This window comes from Falco naumanni, chromosome 4 (assembly GCF_017639655.2).
Source record: "Falco naumanni isolate bFalNau1 chromosome 4, bFalNau1.pat, whole genome shotgun sequence".
Lineage (NCBI taxonomy): Eukaryota > Metazoa > Chordata > Aves > Falconiformes > Falconidae > Falco > Falco naumanni.
This window is the reverse complement of record NC_054057.1, coordinates 55,042,279-55,069,602: the sequence shown is the minus strand read 5'-3', so window position 1 is coordinate 55,069,602 and position 27,324 is coordinate 55,042,279. Positions and strand designations below refer to the sequence as shown.

General features: G+C 37.3%; 1 protein-coding gene across 14 annotated transcripts in view; it reads right to left on the bottom strand.

The window, feature by feature from the left end:
- Window positions 1-27,324, bottom strand: part of KMT2C (lysine methyltransferase 2C) — a 198,498-nt gene that overhangs the window by 56,247 nt on the left and 114,927 nt on the right. For 11 of the 14 annotated variants that reach the window (XM_040593317.1, XM_040593307.1, XM_040593312.1 and 8 more), the window contains 9 exons: window positions 18,051-18,170; window positions 15,552-15,668; window positions 11,561-11,662; window positions 11,276-11,380; window positions 9,932-10,113; window positions 8,986-9,150; window positions 8,289-8,398; window positions 2,811-2,876; window positions 1,236-1,448 (listed from right to left, as the gene is read on the bottom strand). In XM_040593317.1, the coding sequence (XP_040449251.1) occupies window positions 1,236-1,448; window positions 2,811-2,876; window positions 8,289-8,398; window positions 8,986-9,150; window positions 9,932-10,113; window positions 11,276-11,380; window positions 11,561-11,662; window positions 15,552-15,668; window positions 18,051-18,170 (1,180 nt within the window). The remainder of the gene's footprint in view (window positions 1-1,235; window positions 1,449-2,810; window positions 2,877-8,288; window positions 8,399-8,985; window positions 9,151-9,931; window positions 10,114-11,275; window positions 11,381-11,560; window positions 11,663-15,551; window positions 15,669-18,050; window positions 18,171-27,324) is intronic. The other 3 variants (XM_040593315.1, XM_040593318.1, XM_040593320.1) reach the window with 3 other exon arrangements.

Genomic DNA, 27,324 nt, shown 5'->3' with positions numbered 1-27,324 from the left:
ATATTAGATTGTGGTGAGGTGGGGTTCCTATTTTTCCTCTGTTCCTCTGGTAACAGACATCTGCCTGACTAATGTAATGATTTTCACACCTGCCTTAAGTAAGCCTTTCCTCAGGCCTCGGATTAACACCTATTCTACCAACATGCTTATCAGGATGTACAGCCAGACCAAGTAAAAAGGACAGGAGAACATTACTGCACCATGCTGGCTGCTGTTTCTAGTGTTGAAAAGCAGGGATTTGAAATGGGGCTGGCTGCTCCTACGCGCTTTCCCACTCTTTATCTCCCACCTTCAGTCTCCTCTGGCTGGGGCTGCTGTGCTTTCTCGGCTGTGAGGGAAGCAGATGAGACAAGCCCTGGTGGCCTGGGACAGGTGGATCTTTGCTCCATCTAGACTTGCAGTGGAAGGAGCTCTCCCAGGGGCTTCTCCCATTGACTGAAATGTCATGCCCATGCACAGGATGTGTTTAGAAGGCAAGCGTTAGCCAGATGCCCTCATCTCTCCTCAGCACTGGAAGCCACAAAAACACTGTTAAATCTTTTCCTCCCTCCATACTACACAGATACGCCATCCTGGAACCTGAAAACCTTCAGTAGATCTCTACGTACAGCATCATCTACTTGAACTAGAGCAACATCCGAAATCACTTCTAAATTCAAATTCTGTCTTGAATTCTACTTTGGAACGAGGACAAACATTCCCTATAGGATTGTCTAGGGAAATTCAAGAAAATTATTTTTTTCCCTCAGGTCACCCCACCTTATTTCCTTCAGAAAGAAGAAATACTCAGCAAAGAACTTTTTACTCTGCTTTCCACTTTGTTTTGAATACCAGCTTTACAGTGACCTACATGTTGCTTTGCTGAGCCAATGTCACCACTTTCAAACAGCATTTGCACTGAATTTGAGATCCTCAGACTACACTTGCACTCAGTGAGTGCACAGTATTTCTCACAGGTAACCCAATGATTAGACAAAAAGGCAACTCACGTTTCCAGTGTTGCCAGCCTGAGAAAGGTGAGTTTCCTATAGGATGGATGACCCATAAATAGAACAACAAGAAAAATCTCTGAAACTGACAACAATGAGCCACGACAATTGTTCAAGTAATCTCCATAAAGCATTCTGTACAGAAGGTATGAGTATCAGTACCAAAAAAAATCCCAGGGATATTTGCAATACACACTTGTACTGCAATGCTCCAAGATACAAAATGCGCCAAAAGTAGACCGCTACCTCTACTGTCATCCATCTCCCCATCTCTTGAATGTTCTGACTGGGCATCTGGGGGTGTCTGAAGCACAGCCACACTGTTCTGATTTATAATCTTCAGTTTAAGCTTTGGTTTCGTCCGTTTTCTTCTCGGTACTGTAACAGTTAGGCTCTGTAACTGAGACATGCCCGATTCTGTCAAGCAGACTCCATCCTGGGTGTATGTCTTCGGTGGGTCTATAAAAGTTAAATGAATCATAACAGCAATATAAAACTCCTTAATTTACAAGTCTTAGATTTTTAGGAATAGCACTTCTAAGAGTTAATAATCCACATGTATGGAGCTGATTCATGAGTGAGGAAACTGGTATAAATAAAACAGAGATATCTGATACTGTCTTACACATTACAGTTACAGCTTCATAATTTAAGAGCCTGATGTCAAATCCAGCAACAATCCTTTATATTGCTACAAAACAACTTACATCAAAGACTCATTAGAAAGAACAATTTGATTATGGAAACTGGTGCCTTGCAGGGTATTTCCTGGCACTCACAGAAAATGTGCCAGTCATACTTTGGGTTCCTATTGCTTATTGGCCAAGGTCCTCATTCAGCCCTCAGCACTTAAACTTCATTTTATTAATGACCTTAAGCCTCCCAGAACTCTTGGTAACTCAGGCAAGTTATTAGCCCTATTTTATTGGCAGACAAAATCCAAGTTGTATCAAGTGAGCTGTTCAAGATCAAATTGGAAATGGTGGGTAGAACCCAAGTCTCCCAAGATGTGCAAGATTGCCTCCTCCTCAAGCTGTTACATGATAATTGTTGGGACTAGCAATGAACTCTTAACACTCCTTAATTCACTGTGTAGAAAGGTGCTGTCACCTGTGCCGGCGCCCTGCCAGTGGAGATTTGGGAACTCTTCGGGAATTACCAAATAATAAAGAGGCTACAATGATGCTTTTGCTCTTTGGAGCCAATTAAATAATTATTTGATAACACAGTTTTTGAAAACATACAAATATTCGCTCCCTTTAACCAAAAATATTTTATATAACACCTCACACCTCAAAACACGCCTGGTTCTAAACTTCAAAAAAAATCACGTATCTTTTTCAGATTGACCTTCGCAGAACTACATTTGTGCAGTATCAAATAGAAAAAAAAATTCTGACATGATGGAAGATGTTAGGCACTATCCTTATAAAAAGTGACTTGTGGGTAGGCTTGTCAACATTATAAATTCCTAGCACAAACCAAATGCAGAGAAGTTGTGTCCTCCTACAGCTCAAACATGTAAACATTTGTGTACATGCTTGACTCAGCATCACTGTTATCACTGCTAATATTAAGGCAAGCAACTAAGTCTGCAGAATCAAAGCATAACTTAAAGTAATTATTATAGTGTAGGTATGGCAGGCAAAAGAGAAGAAACAAGAGAGAATGAGAAAAAAAATGAAAAGCATGCTGCGGTAACTGAAGGATAGTTAATGCGGTGTGTTATAAAAATCACAGAAAAAGGAGTTTTTGTCTCATGTAAAAATATACCCTTAAAATATGCTAAATGACCAAAGATCAAGCATTTACATTCTTTACCTAGTTCTTTTGATTTTGAAATAATCTGAGCTCCAACTGATGAATCACAACAGTCCAAAGAAGGCACTGAAAAATATAAGGAAAATAATTTCAACTTTTAAAAATGGTGACTTGATTTAAACTGAAACTATCAATTAATTTTCCTTCAATCAGTTCCATTAAACTCCCTAATTTATACTGTTGGCAACATTCACTAGCACCTTTAAAATAAAGTGCTTTTCAGAGTCACAGAAGATGTGACTACAAAACAAGCCTGATAGAAACTGAAGTTCTTCGACTTCCTAGAGCCAAGAATGGCATTGGAACGACACTGAACTTGGTGGTAAGTGATCTCCTACTGGACGAAGGGCAAATTAATACATTGGATCTACTGGATTGGAAAGTAACCTCTACACTAGTTATGATGTCCAGGTTTTGCTGACCTAAGCGTGAAAAATGGGAGGGCTTTGTGAACTGGGTACCACCTGCTGTCACACTTCCCCAAGGAGGGGCAGGCACGCTCCAGCAGCTTCGCACACAAGCTTCTAGCTGTGCCCGGGCTGTCAGGACTCTTACACAACGCATACGAGAAGGCTGATCTATCTGAGAACAGATGATACGTGACTTGTTGAAGTTAGATAGGGTAATTCTTATTCAAGATAAGAATATCGGTAAATGGAACAGCAGAAAATCAATTTAAGAACTACAGCTTGTGTGCTTCAGGGCAGCACTGGAACAGTGTGATTGAACAAATAATGATCAAAACTAGGCTACTGTTGTGGGCAGAAATGCTCTTCCCATCTGCCTTGCAATAACCGCAATCATGCCTCACTAACCTATGATGTGCAGACTACACTTTCAATATTAGTAGTGACTTTACAGAGATTATGCAGACAGAGTAAGTAAAGTGAAAATTAGAAGCTTTTATCTTGCAAACACTGAGAACTAGAATCAGAAAACCTGTTAGTTTGGCACAGTTAGCATTATCATATAGGCAAGTATATCCACGCTTTTTTCTTCTTTCATTTTCTTGCTTAGAAATCTTATCCATGCTGAATTTAAGACTCAGACAAACATCTGGAGTATTTACTTTGCATCTGCCACACAAGATGTGACCACTGAGACAAAGCACCTGTGGGAGGTTCAGTGTTTCTCAGACAAGTCAGACCACTGCACCTGTGCTGCTGCTGACCACACACAATACGGAGTCAGGGGCAAGAGCAGAAAAAGCCCAAAAGCTTCCAAGTAACACTTCATTTTTTTTCTACGTAAAATAACGAGTATGTAACCTAGAGGATGCTTTCTAAGCATCTAAAAAAATGAACAAAAATGAAAGCCTGTCTTCAAAAACTATAGTCCTTTAAGGGTTTTATGGAAGGTGTAACTCAAGTACATGACATACCCTACAGAAAACAAATATTCCATGCAATTAGCAAATGAAAGCAGCCTATGAAAAAACGATAAATAAGAGTGGAAGGAAAAGACAAGGAAGAAAATGAATTGAAAATGAGATTTTAAAAGAGACACTGAGCTGGAGGGAAACAAATAAAGGACAAGCAACAGGATGGAAGTTATTTAAAAGCACTGAATTGAAAAAACAAAAAAAAGGTTGTTAAAAATACTCAAAGTGGAATAAGACATCATTCTGTTCATTTAATTAGTTATAATTTACAAGATGTTTTAAGACAGTGATAGCAATTACTGAATTGGAATCTAAGGTAAATGAAAAAAATCAGAAAGACAGCTGTGAATGGGAATTCAAAATCCTTATTTAAAAGTCAAACAACAGGGAGCATTCTTCTGGTCCAGGTCAGATTGGGAACAATTTCAGCTTTGGAGACCGAGTAGAGTTGAAATATTCAAATAAACAAGCTGATAGCAACAGAGATGACGCCTTCAGAGACCAACTCACAAAAGCTGCACAAACAGTGTTTGAACATGCTATCAAACAGACTCCCAGAAAAGGAGCTAATTAAAACGCAGCTTAAGAATTAAAATCAATAAAATGGACAACAGAGAAACACAGTACTGTTACAGAAAGACTGTTCATGGGAAAGAAATCAAAAATTGAACAAAAAGTGCTTTCTGAAGCACTTAGCCAAAGTTTAATGAAAATTATTACACTTATTTCCAAAAGAGTTTAAACAGCATTTAATAGCTTCAACTGAAAACAAATAATTGCACAGAATACAATATAATGAGAAGAATCACAGTTTCAAGAAGAAAGGAGGCTGCCATTTGTAAGGCTGTAATAGAAAGGAACTATTCTAGGAAGAAATGAAATCAGCAAAAGGGACAGAGCAAAATGGTTGATGTAGAAACACAATGCTAACAGAACGCTACCAGATGCCTACATAACTGTGTGCATGAGGCTGGGATTTCTTTGTAAATACAGTAACTTACAAGAATGCTAAGAGCTTGACTTAATAAACATTCCAAGTAATAATAAAAAAAAGTTAAATTTCTAACAGATAGTATTGTATTGCTTTTGTATACTTTATTTGTAAAGTATTTGAATTAAGTTTCAGGAAAATTATAATTCAATTCAGTTTCATGAAAGCTGTAAAACAGAGGCTCCCCAGTATAATATGCGTACCGCTGACAGTATTGAGCATCTCAGAATTAGTAATATGAACTCCTCGCTGCCTCTGTGAGCAGCTTGCTTAAGCCACAGAAGGAATACATGCACACAGGTGATCAGAAACTGTTACCAGATCAGTTTTAACCAGCTAAAGAAAACCAGTCCCTTTGCTGGTCCCTTTGCCTCCTGCAGAGAAATTAAAACAGCACCAAGGGAGGAGGAGGCTGGAGTATATGGATGAAGACAGGATGTGAGTAATTGAGGAAGGGATGAAATTTGCAGATGGGGCATATGACATACAAAGGTAAATGACATAAAGGCAGAAGTGACGGGTAAATGGCCAAGATTTGCTTGTCTAGGAGTCAATCTAGATGAGGGGTACAGCCCCCACTCCTGAATGTGCTGGGATTACAGCACAGAGAAAAAGCGGCTGCTGCCTAGAGCAGTTACAAGTAGCCAGTCATGATAATATTCAAGCAATCTAAATTAGAAGAAAATTTCTACAAGGCACAGCAATACGCTGGGGAACGTATGTTATAACTTGAGACCATACTGCAGGGAACCTGATGAAATTGATGAGATGGTAATTTCAAAAGAATCTAGGAATGAAGGTTTATGGTATACTGCTTTGGAGAAAATCTTACCACATTCTGGTATTTATATACGTTCAAGAAGAAAAAAAATATTTTTTATTTCTGTTTCCTGAAGAAGATGACTGTACAATTATCTTTCTCAACACCTACATGCTAGAAGCATTTACTCTTTATGAACAGTAAACCCACCATGTATTGGTAATTTACTAAGTTGAGGGGCTCCTGCTTCTTCTAGAAAGAAAAGTAGTTTAAAGCTTGTAATAGTACTTGCAACACATCTGTGATACATCAAATGGAAAGAGCAAGAACCATCCCAATAAGAATCCCACAATATGGTACATTTTAAGAAGCATTCTACTGCAAACTAACACTTGTTTCTCTAAGTTTATCAACTCACTTTGAAACAAAAAAATACAGAAAACTTTCAAAGGAGCTGTAGAATTAATGAAAGACTGAAATATTTCATATAAAGGTACATGCAAGTATTTCTATGAACATGCATCAAATGACATACTCAGACATGCAACTGTGCAAACGCACACGTGTTAAAGAGGTACTATATATACTGAGTCAAAACATGAAAGAATAAACAAAGAAACTTGTCTTATAAAAAAAGGTGAAAAAAAACTGCAAAAAGAAAGCTTGGGAACTCCCTAACAGGTCTTGTGGGACTGGCTCCTACTCCTGGAAGACAAATCTAAGCAACACAGCTTCATGAAGGTGTGCGGGAAGGACTAACTACAGCTTATGCCTGTAAGTGAAACATCTCCAATACCATCTTGTGAATTTTTTCCATCTCACATATTATGGGCTTTAATTATCGCTAAAAGGTACCTCTGCCAGCTTGAAAAAGAAAGGAAGGAGCATTGGACCTTTTTGTTTTAAGTGCCCACAGCTTATTAATAAAATAAACAAAAATCTCTGTCGTATCTGAAAGTTTCTTGTTTTTCCCAGTTATAAAACCTCTTTCTTTTTGGAATTTGTGAAAACAGGTCTCAAAAGCGAAGTGACTTGTACAAACACATAATCGTAAGTCATTCTTCTAACAGTGATAAAAGTGGGATACTTGGAAGTGTTCCACACCCATGTGTCATTGACAAGGGAGTATATAAACCTCCAAGGTCACATCAAGTAAGTTACAATTACTGCCACGCTGCTATGAGGACATGGCAGTGTAAAGGGACTTTAGATGCTCTATTGAACTTTTCTTGGTAGACCTCTTGAACACGTCTCATGGCATCTTCAGTCTGGATCAGGTAAGCCATCCTTACTGGCATCTTCTTGGGGGACACAAGTATTTCTTGAAACATCTGCTTAGTTCTTGTACCTTCCTCCTACTGTACTCTCATGACATCCCAGTAAAGGGCTCACGTGAACACTTTAACATGCCATTTGTTAAAAATGGGTATAGGTGTCAATGCTCTGTTAAAGTAGCAGACTGAAGCAAAAACTCCCACGAGCTGACATGCAGTGAAAACAGACCTGTGATACCACCCTTGCAGCAAGACCGTAAATCATGTAACAGGCCAATCTAATTGCTGACAAGCCACTCACAGGAACATGAACCAGTACCATCCCACAGAACCAGATGCTGCAGCTGTGCTTAAAAACCGCAGTAACCTCAGCTCCTGAAGTACCACTGCTACAGAACCGTAATACGGACTGACGAGGAGCCTGATACACATATTCACCAATAACATGTATAGAGGAGAGTAAAGTTCGTCAGAAAGAACTACACATTTTAACTAACAAGAAAGTGGCGACTCCCAAGGAGGAAGGTATGGCAACTTCTTTTAAAGGCTGCAGCTACAGAAGGAAGCACCGGTCTTAAATACTGGGAGAGCCGAGGGAGTGGCATTAATAAAACATGATAGGGGAGGGGAAAATTGCTTATAGGGACCGTTGTTACAGCTACTGCTGCATTGGACAGCCTGAAAGTACTGAGATATAGAAAGTTTTTCTGCTTAGAACTAATTTTCAGATTCTTCTGCAGTTAACTTTAGAGAACTGAGCTTGCTTCCTTTCACTTAGCCAAGTGAGATGCCTTTTACCCTTTCAATACCAAATGCTTTTGGTTGTTTACCCAAATTATCTTCAATAAATCTACCCAGAACTCCCCCGTTAGATTTTCTTTGGCCTTGCAGCTGATCCCTAGAGAGCGCAAAAGAGCTGAGGACACTTCCAGAAGGGCCTTTAAAAACACACATGAAAAAACTTCCTTCTACCATAAGCCAAATCTCCACCAGAGAAAAAAACCCATAACACATTCCAAAACCTATTTATTGCAGTGTGCAATCCTGCCATTGGTTTCAATTGTCTTCTTACCGTTTGTTGGTGGTATGTATGGCCTACAAATGGTACAGTCAAAACCCATATCAGCTATGTTTTCCACTTCCTCCTCTGTGTTTAAGTTCTGACAGATTGCATGCATCCATCTAGAAATTAAGTGGGGGAAAAAATACAATTTAAAGGAAATATGTGGTGTTTTAGGAGACCCGAATATCAGTATATGGTCCAAGTAAATGTGAAATACTTGCTTAAATTCTTTTAGGGAGAAATGATGGATCAGGTTCTCCATATACAGCATTCCCCTATGGTGGTGTGTGTTAAATAATGTATATACGGTATCAGATTACCTATTTCCCTTCACAGGAAGGAACTCTATAAAACAATGTCCCGGAAGCAATTATGTCTTAGTATTATAATTTTCTTCCTATATTGCAATCATTTTAACTACTTACTTGATACAATGTAATCTGGATTTAGCCTCACAGCAATATTCTTGCCAAGTAAAATAAATTTTATTTTTACGGAGGGGAAAAATGAGGCACAGAGTGATTAACTAATTTGCCCAGAGCTGTATAGTTAAGTCTGTGGTACAACTAGGAATGAACTAGTAAGAGACTTCTGAGAGTCAGTCCAGTGCTCTTTACCACAAGACCATTCCCTTCATCTTTATGATTTTACATTGGGGGAAAAATTAAAATAAGCCTTAAACCTGTAAAGTATTAGAAATCCTTACCGATCACATTGTCTACACTGAATTATAAGCTCTTCATCCCTGTAAGTGCGACAGCAGATTGGGCAGGTAGACAAACTTGCGCAGGGAGCACACTGTGTGTAATTATTTTGCCATTCGCATCTTAAACCTGGAGAAGTTGCTCCACAGTGTCTGCACCAAACACACCTGCAGAACAGACAAAATGATCTATTACTTTCGGGCCACAGGAAGATTGTTTTGTGGCTTTAAAACCCTCCTACTCAGAACTGGGTGAGTAATTAAGTTCTAGATCACTAACCACTTGGGGGGGTGTCTGTGTGTGCGTGGGAAATTTTTTCAAGTCAAACAATATTTTAATGGAATGAAAATGGTAATATTTAGATTTTGAATACTACCAACATTTTTTATACTTTTTAAGGAAAGTTCCTAGAGTAAGAATTCCCTTCAATCTGCAAAAAGAGGCAGACCGGTACTTGTAACAGCTCAACGGGTCAAAGGAGTTCCGGCTTCCAGTTGCCATTCACTTTGAGATATGGAGACTTAATTAACCATGTGAGAGGTCTAGCTTGTTTGTGTTTCACCCAAGTAAAACAAACGGTTTTCAGAGGGCTTTATTTTGAGAAGGATTTGGTGAAGCACACATTCATTTTTCGAACTGAATGCTGGAATGACCGTTCTAATGACATAAATTGGATTTTCTCCAGTGAAGAGTTTCAAAAGAAAAATTTTATCCACCTCTACCTACAAGTTTTTTGGCATGAAGAAACTGCATTAAGAGGAGATAATTTCCCTGTTAAATTGCCAATTGCATGAAACAATTCAAAAGTATTTTGTTTTCTTTGTTTAATACACCTGACAAATACAATTAAAACTTTGTTACGGTTCAATTGACACTGCAAATACAAAGTGACAAAAAGAAACAAGAGAGGCCAGCTGTCAGTATTTCTGACCCCAGGATCAAACACACCATTTGCACTTCCAGCCTCCCTTCGGAACGGTCTGCAGGGGCGGATCTAAGCAGTATGTGTGGTAGCTAATGTCGCAGTCATCACAGAGTAGCAGTCTTCCGGGATCTGTCGCTTTCCCACAGGCTTCGCACACTGTGCACTCCAGGCACCTCCAACCTTTGCTAAGCACCACTTTAGTAATCTGCAAATGGCAAGGTGAAAATTATTTGAAAACTGCTCTATGAAGTGCGATCGTTGTATAAATTAAGGTCTGGCTAGTGGAGCACAGGATGCTCTTCTGTGCACACCACGCACATCACAAGTGGCTGTTTATCAATTAAGACTTTCTGAAGCTTCAATAAATGGCAATGGATTAAACAGAAACTGTAATTGCAGACATCTGATACTGTTCCAGAATATAATTTCTTCAGATAAACTAGCATACCAGAGAACACATACTGCACTGGATCTACATGTAGGACAGTTTACTCTTTATAGGAGTAGCTGGTCCTGTAGGGATGAAGAACACACAGCTGCTTTTTTCAGTTATGTAGTAAAGCTAAAGATTCAGTTCACTACAGATCCTGTACCTTTCCTAAATTACCTGTGATAACCAGTGTTGGGGCTTTAGTTATCTGAAGCAAACAACTGATTTATTATAATTAATATATAATGTAAGAGTAGTACATAAACACAAAGCCAAATTACAGTTGTATGAAATATGCATATGACATTTTGTAAAGTACATTTCAAATATTTCTGTGATGTTTAAAAAAAGCACCCCACTTCTATGTCGATGTACTTATATAATACACAATAAAGAGCGTATAGCATATATATTGCAGTAAATAGCTTATCATGTGCTTGCTAAGTTATCTGATACCATTCAAATTTAATTTTTACACATTCTCTCCTAGACTAATGAATGTAAAATGTATTAATTAACCACTTCAACTGCTGTCAATTCTGACAGCCAACAGATAAATTGAATCAACTAAACCTTACGCCCCTAGTAAATGAAGATGCAGTATAATTTTTTTCTTTGTTTTTAATTCTGCTTGTATTTAGGTCTTAAGCTTATATCTCAAACTGTTATTTTAACCAACTGCTGGATAATCAGTGCTATTTATGGTTGTGAAATTACAAAAAGGTTAATTTCTCTTGAGGAAATGCATACTATAAAATGACATTTAATTAAAGTCTTTCACAAGTTGCATACAAATAATGGTCACATTAGCTGATGAATATCTAACAAGTTAATGACTCCTCCAATTAACACAAAACCTAAGACAGAGTAGTGTTATTAAAGTACAATACGAAAACAGTGTAATCAAGTAATTTTTTTATGTAACAAAAACACTCACCTTAATACTGACACAGTATGGATGGTAACACTGACCACATTGAGAACAGGCAAGCAACCTGCCCTCAGCACCTTGGCCAAAACTCCCACAAACTACGCACATATCCTGAAATGAGAGAGAAGAGCAGGTTTTCAACACATGCCATCCACTAAATCCTGAAAACATATAACTGTAAAATCCCACTAGCTGGCTGTATAATTTAATTCCTAACAAGGACACTGATTTACTTTTTTCTAATTAAAAGCACAGAAAAAAAAATGAAAATAGAGTAACTATTAACCTAACCTGATGGAGAGTGAACTTGTCACTGTTAGAGAAGAGGACAACCGTATTATGCATTGAGTTTTCTTCCTCATCTTTGTTAGATGAAATATCCATAGTTGTGACCTATTAAAAAGAACACAAAACAGAAATAGCAAGCACACCACATTTTCCAAGACATGAGACAAGATGAAACAACCTCTAAATATATTAATTTTTTAATACTACCAGAGAACACAAGCTTTGCAAATATTTATTCATATAGTACAAACTTCATAAAAGCTCCCTTCATCAGAAATTAAATTAATTCACATTTTCACATCAGTACAAGCATCATCACTATTTCAGTCTTACATACACATTCTCTTTCTCTCCTTTGTTCACCTTTTCACATTACCCCACTGCACTTCAAAATGGAAATGGAAGGAAAGAGGTAGTCTAAGAAAAAAAATATCACTAAGCAGGAATTTCATACTGTGACCAGTCTGCTCTGTCCCCTACACATAAACACTGATGTTATTCTCATTGAAAAGTTAACTGCAGTGACATACTTTTGAGTATTAATTCAAAGAGCAACTGCAGAAATGTAATTTGCCCCATATTGCCTAAAATGTGGCTTAGCTAATGTTCCAAGTATGTCAGAAGAATAAGCAAGAGTTCTAAAGTTACAAGAGTTTAGATACTCTTCATAAGCAGATTCTTTATGAGGCTTACCCATCTTGACCATAAAAACCGGCACTGAACTTGAAACAGCTGTTTCAATCTCAATCTATAAGCACTTAATGTCTACAGTTATTCTCCTTTTGATCAAGAGATTGTTACTCTGACCTGCACCTCATTAATTCAGCATATACATGTACATATAGCTTCTCAGGAAAAAAAAACAACCAAGAAAGAACAGAAAAAAAGAAGAAGAAAAAAAAAAAAGACTTCAGTGGTGTTCTGACTTTCATGCAAATCTTGCCATGCAGAATTTGCTATCCATGGATTTAAATTAACAGGCTAACTATTCACTCTGAACCAGTAGCAGCCATGGAAGTTTGGAAGATAACAGCACAGAGTTCTATATAAAAGAACAAATATGTGACAGAGAAATGTAACTTTGTTTTAACAGCTGTTCTAATTTTATAAATGTGGATTATTTTAAATACAGTTTAAGTCTTACACAGGTAGTTTTGCTTCAGTAATAATGTAAATAATTTACCAACCCAAACATCAATCTAGAGACAAATGCAAGTATTGTCACAACAGCTAAAGGAGTCCTTCTGAGACACTGTTGCTGAAAATCAGCATTTACTAAGAAACAGCTAAAAAGGGAATATATTGTTCATGTGTTCTAATTATTGTATGTTTGAGAGCACTGCAGCTGTAACTAACTAATTAACAAAAAAACACCTGAAACACCTCTTGATATGTTCAGGGAGAGCTTTTCCCTCACACATATTTCCATAGGTTCCACAAAGTTCTTGGAATTGCTTGCATGTACAGAAGAGCAGAATCTGAAGGATCAAAACCACTGCAACCTTACTGCTTGCTTAATGCCAGCTGTGACCTAGCTTGGGTTAACCTGTAGCTACCTTCTTCCCCATTCCCAAGATATTTCCACATCTGTGTAGCTGTCCAACTACATGTCCAACAACAAGCTGTCATGCTGAGAAACAATCGGTTTGTGCAAAGGGACTGAAAATACTCCTAATTCAAACATTTACATGGAAAAGGTTGGTCTCCTGGTATTGCTACCTTCATCTATTTACTCTGTCACCAGACAACCACATCTCTGCTCTAGAACTCTGAAGCTGCCATTTAGTTGTCAAGCCAAAGGATGAAATTCCTATAGGAAATTGTTGAGAGCAATGTCCATTTTGTATTTATAGCAACTTACCTAACTCAATTTCCTCTGTTCATATACAAAAAATTTTAAGACTTCGTTCTATAAAACCCAGCTTCTCTTGAAGTACAAATTTGTGATTTGTAACATCAAAATAATTCTGTGAATGCCTCTAATTCATTAAGGTACCTACGACTAGCCTGAGTGGAATTCATGCTATATGTTTAAAATTACATATTTTCTTATGAATCTTGACCATCCAAAGCCTTAAAAGGGAACAATGACAGAGACCTTTGTTCCTTTTGCAGATCACAAATACCAGAGTACTCCCAGAAATTATTATACAGGCAGCAAAAAGTGGCACAATGCATACGAACTCAAATAGACTGTATGTAAGAACACAAAGTTCTAAAGACAGTCTGAGGAATTACTTCACAAAGGCATAAAAATGAGTAAGTCCTGCTCTGAACATAAGGAAGAGGGTGCCTCTCAAAATCTGCAGGGCTGACTGATCATCAGACTTTAAAAGAAATGTTCAAAGACAACAAAAAACTATTAATTTTTTGCAGTCCAGATTTCCAACAGTTTTTCATATCAAGATCCCTCTTCTTATGATATGGGGACCAGGACTGTGTAAGATTTAAGAGTTTTAAAAGGACTTCAAGTGCGAAATAGCTTAACTATCAACTGCAGTGAGCAATGACTTGCTTAGAATCACTTCCATGCTTTATGGGAGATGGCTAACGCAACTACCATTTTCTCAAAAGTTTCTAAAGGGAAGCTGTGTACCATCCCACAGAACATGTGATATCTGATCACAACAGGGAACTTGCAGCCGTCTTGATATACCATTTTGTTAGAGTCAAGGAAGCTTTAATTATGGTAGATCATGATCCATCAGGGCTCTCTGAACGAGCCAGCAAGCCTGGGGATAAGTAAGTCTGATTGATGTGACGTAACTACCTTACTAAATTATTTTGGAAAAGTGCTTCATCAATGTTACTTAAAAAAAGGTAAACTGACATAGAATTACACTCCCTATATTGACACAAGACACAAAATAAAAAGTAGAATAAATTATCAGTTTTCTGCATGGGAAAAAGAGTGCTAGTACAAATCTGATAGGGGATGTCTGCTAACAGGCCATGGTGCACATGGTGATCTGAAAAATCAAATAAAAAAATCAAGTGAGAACCAAAGTGACCAAGCTTGCCAACAATATTAAGATACTCAGAGCAATAAAAACCAGAAGGCAACTGTAAAGAACTGCACAAGAACTCAAAAAGCTGAGTGCTTTATGAAGCACGGATGAAAGTCCACAAAGTAAAAACATGAACCTGACAAAAAGACTGACAAGGATGATCCAAAACATGGAATAGCTTCCACACAAGGAACAACTCAAAATACTAGAATTCTCCAGACTAGCTAGGAAAGAAGGGAAGGGAAAGAAGGAGAAATGATGGAGATCTATAGAAACTGGGTGGCATGGATGAAGAAGGTGCATGGAAAACAAGTCTCCACTGCCTCTTCTGTAAGACTACTTAGGGGCAGGCAATGAAACCAGCAGGCAGCAACTTAAAACAACGGGCTGATGAGCTGTAGAACTAAAAAAGATTAACATGGTTTTCAAAATTTTTAAGTGAATAGGCAAATTCATGAAAGAAAGCTCCAACACAGGCTGCCCACGACAAAGATGCTACCTCCTGTTCAGCAAGTCCCCAACCACAAACGGTTGAAGTGCCTCATTCTCTAAGCCTCTTGTGTTTCTGCACTCTTCCCCCAGCACTCTATTTTGGTCCCCCAAGTGGAAGAACCTCTAGTCTGATCTGCTATGGCTGCTGCTACATTCTTATGTACAAACCTTGCTCTCCCCTTCTGTGTTGTTCCCCTGAGTGCTGCTTTTATCCAGCGTGTTTTCCACCTAAGGAAATGGAAGGAGTACTCTTAAGACTCCCAACCGTTGTCCCTTTAAGTGGCAAAGAGCAGCATAAAATTGCTTCAGGTCCATTAAGCTGCAGTGCTCTAGTTCTTCAACACAAACACTTAGTAACAGCCAGGCTTTAACAAATACCTCTGCTTTTTAGTGCTCTTCCGTTTTATATAGTATTCTAACACAAGAATTGTACGTTAATAAAAATTATGTTCTATTAACAGACTGTAATATGACTTTAAAATACATGTTCTTACCCCTGGAATGACTACAGTTCCAACTCCATTCTTCAGTTTTGATCTACCTCTGCCACCTCTTCCTGAAAGACCTGCACCACGTGGCCTCCGCTTCCCTGGGAATCCTGATCCACGGCCCTATTCAATATAAGATAACAATTTAAATGCAACCTGGAGTTCTTTTGGTATATGGGGTTCAAACTTGTTCAATGCATCTAGGGAAAAACATAAGCAAAAAAAACACCCTATGACTTCCAGCAAGTATGAGCACACTAGGCCACAGTCATTAAGTCACCACATAAATCACGAAATACCTTTAACTACTTACATGACATAATATGACCACCTTTATTACCAGTGAGAAAGCAGCCAAACCCAGAAACGTTAATTTTCTGCTCAGGAGTAACTGGAAATATGGAAACATCTTTCTTTTTTTCCACAGTTGTAAAGTACCCAGAATAAGTATCCTCTATTCTATGATCCTTCTTCTTTTCTTTTTAGTCAGCTCAGCACTCATGGGACTTCTGAATTCTGGACACCTGATTACTTGTAATCATATATACTTCTTTCTTATGCTATGAATGATCACGGAAAAAGTGGAATTTATTAGGCTCAATGCTGCTCCCAAAGCAAAGCAGGAGCTGGCTCCACAGAACTCTCTTGATACAGCAGATACAGAGAGTTATTTTTATATTAATAATATCAATTACACACTGGTCAACATTCCTCATAATATGATGGTTTCTTATAAAATATCCATTTATTTTTCTCCCTTCCTTATTTTAGATGCAGACGCGATTGCAGTGTTGTGTGCTCTAGAGTATTCACAGTATGTTCAACTACAATTAACTGTGAAAAAGCAAGTATGTGTTAATAATAATAACCTGATATTCATACTGTGACTTAGTTTGAATTTAATTTTTTATTTTTTTCTTATTTAAAAATGGACTAAAACCAAAGAGGATCCCTAATCCTCCCAGTGAGAAAAAGAACATTCCCTAAGTTTTGGCTGGTATATCAGACACCTTTAAAAGAAGTTTCAGAGCCTCTGGTTTGTATAACTGGTGGCAATTATGGTATATACTCAAAAAAGCACCTTTCCTACTATGAAATAAGCGATGAGATTATTGATCGCATTTCAAATTTGTGGATAATCTCGGCTCCTCATAAAACCCAACTCCATCCACAGAGTATCTAGACATGGTGCCTATATCCAAACGTTTGTGGGAAACTACTTTTAATACCAAAGCAAAACATTTACTCAATAGAACAGTGTTAACAGAACCACGAAGCTCCTTAGGGACAGTGTCACCAACAGACATCAACGGTCTTTACTGATGGAGACAGGAGTTCCTGGGTGGAAAGCAGCACTATGGGCTCAGTATTACCAACAGTATTTTCCCATTTCAAAGAAGATATGAAAGTTTATGTTCATAATTAAAAGGGAGAACCCAAGCATCCCAACATTAGAATTTTATTAACATCCATCTATTAATGGAAAGAGAAATCAAACTGACTTACTCTTACCCAACAAGGTAATGTAACACAATGCTATTTTAGGAAGTGAAAGGAAGGATGCTACTGATGGCTGAAGTTATTTATATGTACTAAGGTGAAACAAAAAATATTGTCCTTACATATATATCTGGAGTTAATACATATGCACACACAGGACATACAAGCATCAATTTTTAAGATGTAAACTCTTCTAGCATGTTTCTTATTTTGTCTGTTTCACACCAGGTATCAGTATTGTTATTTTCACACAGCTAGTAACAGGCATAAGCACATACTTGTATAAATGTTAATGCTGAACATTAAGCTGAAAATTAATGCTTGAAGCAGCAAAGCTAAGCTAATGTCAAATTAAAATAAAATTAGCATGAGAGTTAAAGTGAGATGAAAATAAATCATTGGGAAAGTACAGCGATTTGTCAGAGTCCCGTCATTTAGCTTTTTTGCCTTTATTTAAAAATAGTAATTCCACCTTGTTTCTTCAGGTGTTTTTAATGGTAAATGTCACTGTGGATACAAGCTTTGGTCCATCTAATCAGGTAGGAAAGTTGTTATTTATTCCCCCATAAGCTAAAAACAATGTCACTTTGAATCCACTCAGCAAGATTTCTCCACAGCAACAAATCCAAGCCACCATTCAGACCCTTGCTCCTTTCTGTGCCTGGCTTACCTTACTGCCAGTCTTAAAGACATTTTCCTTCTCAGGTAATTTATTTTGACAGCTACATAAAGCCAGCCACAAAAAGTCAAGTACTCAACACACACAAAAACCTGGTAACACAAACTATTCCTTAACATTGAAAATCAGGGCAATGCCATCGTTCTGTACACTCTGGAAAGTATACATTTTTTAACCTGAAAGCTCCAGAGTTTCAGTAACTTTTCAAGGCCTTAAACAGTATTAGAATGGAAGATTAATTCAGTTGTGAGATAGAGAATTTCATCACTAGTCTCTACAACAGAAAGATAGCAACGGATACATGAAAATAAATTCAAATTATTTACCACTTTGATGCTCCAAATGGCACTGCCAGGAAGCTGTCTGGATTTAAAAATGTCCCGACCTTCTGAAATGTCTGGGGACCAGGAAGGTGGGCTGACTGTATTATTGGTACTCCAAGCCCCCTAGGATACGGTAGGTGAGAAAATAGATGTATAAAACTTCGCAACATAAAAAAAAGGAAAAAAAAATAAAGAAAAAAGCAAGCAACAAAAAAAAAATCTGAAAAGCAAAGCACATGCAGGCATAGGCATTTATATGTTAAGTAGTAAATTAGTTCACTGAGTGAGAAGAAGGTGGGAAATTTTTAGGTTCTCATCAAAACATACACTAGAATAAATATTAACCTCCAGCTGATGGTTAAGTAGAATAAAATGAGTTCTATAAACAAAGCATAATACAAATTGACAGCAAGCAATCATAACAATAACAAATTATATCCCTGTATCTTATTGCATCAAAGTAAGAAGACAGTAGTTTGCGATGATAACATCCCCTTTTACACTTCATATCACATTTTTAAAGAACAGATGGCCTTAGTCGACTTTTGAGTCTAAATTTCTGACAATCACAGCAACAACCAGTTTGAGAAGTGTATGAAACAAAAAAATATATAAATAAACCACTGTAAAAAAGAAAAGAAAAATAGCCATGGTAATTAAGAATCTCTTTTCTGCAAGTTTACCACAAATAAACCACTATAAAACTCCACTACTAAGTTTTTTTTCAGACCAGTGTTTTCATGTTACCCTGCATTATCATATTTTAATACGTTATTATATACATGTAATAATATACAATCACATGGTATACCTACAAACTCCTTTTAACTAACTGATTGTTACCCCTATTTATACAGTTCATATTGTGGTGAGATATTGTACAACTCTGTCAAGAAATATGGCAAAACAAGAAGAAAATGCTAAGACGGACAAGAAAAAGAACAAACGCTGAAGTCCCTCATAGACATTAAAATCTGTGGAAGACCTTCTTGAAACCCGAGTTTCTGCAGGAAATACCTGCAGAAGACTGCAGGAGATACCCATCATCAGTAACTTCATTGTACATTTACACATTAGAATAGTTAAAGGATAACATGTTTTCCTAATTCTTAGTTTGTGAGAGTAAGAAATAATGAATACCAAAGTAAGAAGTAAAACAGATGAAAAAAAATACAGGTTTACCTTCTCGAGAATGACATTCAGCAGTAGAATCTCAGGGAAGAAATGGAATAACCTCACGCATACTAACAGTCCCAACTGTTCACACATGTATAACCACTCACACGGGCAAGCCCAAACACATTTACACCTTCGAATATTGGTCCATACAGTAATAAGCATTAAGAAAACCGAGGCAGCTTCGCAAAATGTTATTGTTTCTGAAATGCAATATTCTCCATCGAGAATGCATGGGAAAGTTTCTTTGGGGTCAACAACTCATCAAAACACACACTCATCTCAGCCTGTAAATAGGGATTTTGCTAACAGCTGCACTGACCGAAAATAGGGCCACCCCTCAACGGATTTCAGGATGACGGGCAAGACCTCCCTGATCCATGTTAGGCACAGCCAGGTTAGCTCAATCTGCTGATGAAGGTGAGTATGAGCCAACATCTCGCTTAGCCTCAAGGAGATGAAAAAGAGCTCATATGACACCTGCTTGCAGAGCTGGGTAAGCAGTAACCTACAGCTGCTCTGACAGCTCAGTATTCAAACTGGCACAACAGATCCGAAAGAAAAAGTTTGTTAGTAACCTAGAAGCCTAATTACAGATAAAAGTTACATTTAAAAAATGCCAACATTGTCCAAGCACTGCAACCCACCGCATAGAAATAGTGGTATTCAGTATAAATCTGCTTTCTAGGAGTTTAGCTATTCTTGCATGGGAAAGGGAGTATGGACAACATAGCACACAAAAAAAAAAAAAAAAAAAAGCAGCAAAACAGCACTTTACAATTCTACCCACACAAGGCAGTAATTAGACACACAACCTACAAATTGCTTAGTGCCCAAAAGACTACCTGTGTGTTTTCAACTGCCCATCATTGTCTCCCCTCTGCCAAGGTGCTTCCAAAAAATACTCTAGCTGAACTGCTAGAGCACTCACCTGCACTTGGGTTAAAGTGAGCATGTTTGATTAAACGGCTCAGATTGTAAGATTTTGTTACCCCAGTTTTTTGCTTGACTTCAGTTAAATGGTCATCATGCAGACAACTCAGCAGATTAAAAGGATCAGTAACCTCTAACAGGAGTAGTGTTGTGCAGGAACCTTCTGCACCTGCAAATCCCAAGAACCCTGTTCACATTGAGGACATAAGGGCATAATATTCGTGACAGACATAACATGGGCACAACCGCACCATATCAGAAACAGGGGGGAAAGGAAGAAAGCAAATTTCCATGCAAACGGAGGTTTGATACACCTGACCCAAACCCGTTCCTGCAGTGACACTGCTGAAACACACGTCACCCACTACCTGTGCTGAACCACCCAGGCTCCCTACATGCTTAGCACAGAGAAACTGGCGTTTGCAGAGGGCAACTTGGAAGGCGTGACATTAGTCTCACCCTGCACACCCCTAGTTCTCTCCAGCGACTCTTAACGGGAACCTTGAGGTGACTACAGCAGATTGTCCACACTGCAGGTATCTGTGGTTGGGTGAATCCCCCTCCCTGAGCCCACAGCAAATTCCGCCGGGCATAGATGGTATAACAAAATCAGACTTCAGTCTTGCCAAGAACATCGCAGGTCATGAATCACTCCTCTGTCAAAACCTCATGATTTTACTAAGCACTGTTAAACTAGCTAGCAACTACAGCAGCAGGTCTGTGGCAATACGGTATTTACCTTTACTATGTTAGCCATATTTTTAACTTCAAAGAACATTCCATTGTAGCAAGATAAAGTTAAAATTTTCATTGAATTTTAGTTCCAGTTTCCCTATATTTCTAAAATTCTTAATGCATTTAGTAACTGTTCTTGTAATATGCATAACACGAAGGAAATTGTGTATCGTGGAAATAATTTTTACATCAGTCTGTAAAGGGAAGCAGCATGCTGGTTAAGGGTCAAATTCAAGTGCTCAAACATGTTAGAAATACTTAATGAACAACTAAAACTACCTGCTCTTATTTGGGGAATACAAAATTATTTTCCTTTTAAGAAGAACCACTTCTGTAGTGATTAAGCACATTCAAAAGATGAAAAAGCTAATAGAACATTAAATCAAAATACTCAGTCTTGCAAAACAAAATGTATTGTATGTGATTCATGAACCATATTGTTAAGAATTAGATTAGAAATTTAACCCAAGTTTTATTGTAGATCAGAAACATTTGAATTCTCGGTCAGATAAACTTAATTAAAACCACACATTTCTACAATACTTTGAACAAATGAATTACAACAAAGAGATGCATTAATTGTATTTTGGCTTTTAATTAATGCCTATTACTACACAACACTGAAGAGAAAGTTCTATTCAGTTCATTTACATCAGAACCACGGCAATAATTATGTACTGTGAGAGAAACAGGAAGTTCTAATTCTCCATCATATTCTTGAGTCCTCAAAATTGAACAACACAGCTGCAAGTAAATTATAACAAAAGGAAACCCGATGTCAGCAAGGGTCAGGAGATCTCACTAAATTACCACTGTGTTCAGCTGCTTAACGCTTTATGAAATCTACTGCATTCAAAATGCACAAAGCTGGGTTTGCAATTTAATATTTAATGTAATTTTAGGGTTGTGAACAAAATTAAATCAGTTCAAAATGCAGGTCCCCTCATTAAAAAAAAAAAAAAAAAGTTACAAAACCTAATCCTTGACAAAGACTTCCCCCCCCCATCCCCAACACCTACCACTACAACAACATACTTAGCGGTACCATGTAATTGAAGACAACAAAAAATACCCAAGATACATAATGCCCAACGTGGATCTGAACCCATCATGGTGCTTTGTATTTTTCAGTGTCATTTCAGAAAAATCTCTTAAAATATCCAGGAATATGTAGTGAGCTGTGTAATAGCTGTGTAATCACCAATATCTTCATGATGAAAATTAACTACCTCTAATCATAGTATTTTCTAAATAATACTTCCAGTATAACAAGAACAGTAGAAGGTTATTATTTTCTGGTCAGTATTATTCTACAGACCATTCTCAACTCTTTACCTACCACTCTTACAATGCTGTGTATGTTGTAATGCCCTCCATCTACTGACTTCATACTATGCCTTCCTATACTGTGCTAGTACTTTGCTGCAGTACACAGTGCTGTAGCAAAAATAACTATTTCAGATTTGTTAAATTCTGACAGAATACACGCAATACCATTTAAAGTATACCTCCACAGAAAAGCACACCCATTCTCCCTGTGATTTATTTCAAACTAGATATACATCAGATTAGTGATTAATATATTTACATGATAATTTCTTTTAAGACTATTACTTCAGAAAAAAGAAATATGAAAAGAGAGGTCCTACCGCTGGCATAAATTTGCAGTTTATAGGCAAGGGTGGAGAATCTGCATATTCCACAGAGAAGACACTTTACTGGCACAACTCTTAAGGGCAGCACTGTAAAAACTTTATCACACTGGCAGCTACTAGGGAGTATCTCTGATCTACAAACAATTAAATTTTGGACATATCTGAAAGCAATTTGCCTCCCCTAGGGAGTAGGAGAACAGAAACAGAAAAGAGAGAGCTCATGGACCAAAACCCATGGGAAGTTGTTGAGATGCTGGGCCTGGCAGATAGAGGGGCTCTCTCACTGGGCTGGATGCAGGCTATCCTAACAAAACACTGTCAGTAGAAGAGCACCTTACTGACAGGAGTTCTTATGCTGACACAAAAAAAAAAGGTTTTCCACACTCTCCAAAGTGGATTAAGCTTGTACCAGCCAAAGTAATTCTTACCAGTATAACCGTACCTACACATTAATTTATACATAGCTCCCCTTGTGTTTAGAAGATGGATTTTCTCCTGTTGCTGTCACCACCCCTCTCCCCCCTAGCATTTTTGCAGACATCGCTACTTTGGTTAGAAGCAACACCAATACTGCAGCCCTAGAAGGGATTTCTTAAGCAGAATATTATCTTCACTGTTTGTGAAATGGGCTTTAGTCCTTACAAAATAGGACTGATGTAGTGGTGTTGCGGACACATCACTAAATCCTATTACAAATTCAAACTACTACAATACAGGAAATCATTTCAGATCATGCATAACTTTGTATTCAATAGTGAAAATGAGTAATTATTCAAACATATCTTATTAGCAATCGTATTAATAGATTCTGAAGAAAGGGATAATCGTTCATACTACTGCCCAACACAATACATCAAATTTAACAAAAACAAATCCAAATCAGAAACTATTCCTTACATGGATTCCCCTGAATCCAGTGAAACATGTGTCTTATAAAATTGAGAAGCAATATATCCAGGACACAGAGATTTTTTTTTTTCCTATTCTTTCTATGAAATTCATAAACCCATTGCAAGGTTGTTTGTTTTCTTTTCTTTTCTTTTTTTTTTTTTTTAACAGGGACAGGACATTCCAACAAGGTAAACTACATATTATAAGATTTCAATCTTCCAGGAGAAAGTGAAGTATATTGCCATCTGTGGAAACTGGTTAACATTGGCTTGTCTTTGGGGTCCACAGAGTAACCAGATTCTTTACGAAGTACCTATTTTAATCCTGCGCAGCCCTGCCCAAGCAAACTAGCTCTGCAATGACAGTTGTTTGTGCAACAAAAGAAAGCAGCTGTGAAGCCAATGGTAGCTTCACCAAGTATAGGAGCCACAACCTCTTTAATCAACAAAACTAATCCGATCCTATTTGTGTAACTTTTCTCTCTTATTTCACTGCTCTCTAAGAAGTGTTGCCAAGAACTCATGCAGCTGTAAGGTACTATTTCTATTGCATAACCCAGGACCTGACATGAAGTGACACAACAGCAATATGTGTTATTTTTTAAACAGAAAGTAACGAGCCTCAAACCCATAAAATTAACCTGCTTTTGAGAAGGCAAGATTCCTCTTTAGCGACACCCTGCAAAGACCCACACATGACCTGGTTTATACCGAACTGCTATGCCTGCAACTTCATAGAAACTCTTTTTTCCTCCAGAATGGCATTCCCCGCTTTTTACTTGTTTTGGATCAACATGAATACCTTGAGACAAACAAGTACTGAAAACACTGTGTTAGACTAAAATGTTCTAAATTATATCCCTTCTTCAGTGGTGGGGCCACACTTGGCACGGAAAGTAAGATGGAACAGCAGAAAGCAGCATTTTTCTCAGCCGCCATCACCTGCCCAGTACGATGCTCTCCTTAAACCAGAATTGGGAGAAAACATCCATTTCAAAGTGTCTGTAGAGTATGACACAAAGAAACAACAGGTCTTAATTCTCTGGGTTTTATACGTGGTGAAAACCTGCTGCCTTCAGACCTGCCCCAAACTGTTGCGTAAATAGAAACCAAACAAGACCCTGGCACTTGCAAGTGCCTGGAGAGCACTGATGGCTGGCAAGAGATCATCAGAAGGAAGATTACAGTTACAGCTATGAGATTCCTTCCTTCTTTTGCCAATTTATGAATCAGTTTCTAAAATCACATATAATGAGTTGATTATAAAGGCATATATAGGGCTGCTGGCACAAATATCAAAAAAAGATAGCATCTTTTTCTCCTGAGAACCAGAACAAATATTAACAAAAATCACCATATGTAAAATGCACTTTTTAAGATTACATAAATTGAGCACAATTAGATAAAAATGGGAGGTGCTCTTTGACAATCAAATATATTTAGAGGCTTCTGCTCCTCTGCACAACTCTCAATTTGAAGTACACAACTGTTCAAAAATGTAAATATTTACAGCAAAAATAATAATTAAAACAAAACAAAACACAAACCTAAACCAATTTCTATGTGCAATCCAAAGGCTGAAACATTTAAAACACATGCTTTACCCATTGCAGGTTTGTCTGATTACATCTTGCTCAAAAGGAAAACACCCACCTGTAACTGGACATTTATTTCTACATCTCTTACAGTCTACAGACCAGGACTGAACAGGTTTCAGTCCCTCAGCAAAGGCCCACAGTAAGATGCTAACATGGCTAACTTACAGCACTGGAGAGAATTTTGTCACTGTTTAAGGCATATATATATGTATTTCCGCAAATACGATCTACACCTTACTGCACAGTGACCCAGAAAAATCTAACTGCAGCAAAATAAACACAGAATTCCTAAACTGTGTGGGAACCGAAGTAAGGTCCTAATAACAAAGTTGCATTTAGAAAACATTTATTATATACAAGCTTTTTCTCTTTTTTTTAAAAAAAAATACACATTAACTACGGGTAGCAGACTTTCATCCTTCATGTCCACCATGTAAAATCACATGAACAGAAGTAAAAACTGACTGATGAAGAGTCTGAAAAAGACCCCCAAGCCCATATCCCAGCAAGCTAGTTAAGCTGAATTTAGATTACCGGTAGAAGGTGAGGAAAACAGTCCGTATTTATCACTAATCAAGTATCCACAGGGTTCTTGTTTTTTTTTTTTTATCAATCCTTCTCAAGACAATTTTTCACTGACTTCCACAAGGTGCTAATACTGAATAAACAATGGAAAGGGAGAAAGTGTACTGGGACTTAAAGTATGCCCATGCTTTTCTCACCAGAAAATTGCTGTTTGTTTCACAAAAGTTCCATCTTGATAAGTGTTTGAAGTGCAAGACAAAGATAGTCCGAATCAAAAGAAACCCTCACAGACTTCCAACACAATTTTACAAGACAGAACATGAATTTCACAAGTAGCTTGTCCAGTTCTACAACAGGTACTGCTAAGCTGCTAAGTACCTCTTTATTTCAAAATATAATTTGCAAACAGATTATATTGATTTAGCATCACAGCTAGGATTTTGTGTTACACCTGACTTCTAAACAGTAGTTCAACTCAGTTTTATTTGCCTTAGTCACACCACATAGTAAGAGTTTAATGTCTATACTCTATTGTACAAAGATGTTACTTTTACAGATGAGGATTTTTGCTTTTTCTGATACGTATCTATTCTGCTACAGGCATTTACAGTTGGGGTCAGTTTTCATGTTTTCCTTAATGGGTTCTCTTTGGTGGTTAACTAATTTTATTACCAGTCTCATGATGCTGGTTCCCAGGCAGAGCAGGGGCAAATTGCACAGAAAAATAAATATAACTCTTACTGGAACATGAAAGAAGACAAATAAACCTCCCCAACAAAAAAAACTGAATTCATTTTAGACTGTGTAAGAACCCCACCCGTTTTCAATGTGCATGATAAGCTAAGAAAAGAAATTTAATTTTTAAGATGCTACAGAGTATTAAGAAAAAATATTTTTATACATGTCTGTATATGACGGTAAAAAACCACTCCAGTGATACTCTAAAACTTTCCAAATTTAATTTCTCATGTCTGTTGCCTTTATTATATACTTTTAACCTTTTCAGAACGCTCTCTCATATCTTTTCTTAAGAAACAAGAATTTTGAACCTTTAAGTAACAATTAAAAATAGAATTGTGCAATATATAAAAAGCTTTTTTAACACTAAGCTCACAAAAGCACGAAATCATCAACCTAAAAGTCCCAAAGACTAAAAATAAATTGTGATCAGAACAGAAATGAAACCCTGATTTGTCACACTGACATACGTTTTGTATAGAATTTTGTAAACACAAAATAAATACTACAGATTGAGGAACCATTTTCACCACAACTATGTGACTCAAATAGAGAGCACGATGTTGCAGAAAGGGAAAGACTTAAGGATTCTTTTCACTTATCAAACTTAATCCTTGTCAAACCACAGATCTGTACCAGACAGTCCTTGCAAAGTATTTGCTAATGCAACAAAACCACAAAATTATTTACAACACCAATAAAAATGTCTGTCAAGAAAATATCGGGCAGAGTAACATAAACAGAGTTGTAGCACATTTTTCTATAAAGCCCATTTAAGAAATTTTAACACACTTTGAAAGTACTAGGCAAAATAAATGCATATATGAAAAATATTAAGAGGTAAGTTAAAAGGCATAGCATTGCGTATATCTGCATTTGTAGCGCATGTATGAAAAATATAACAAACTGTCTTTTATTTTGCTGTAAGCCTAAGCTGAAAGAAACTTTAATTCTCACTACCTTAATGATGTCTGACCTTTCAAATTACTTCCTCGAAGAAATAAACCACATATTCACTTAGGAGAAT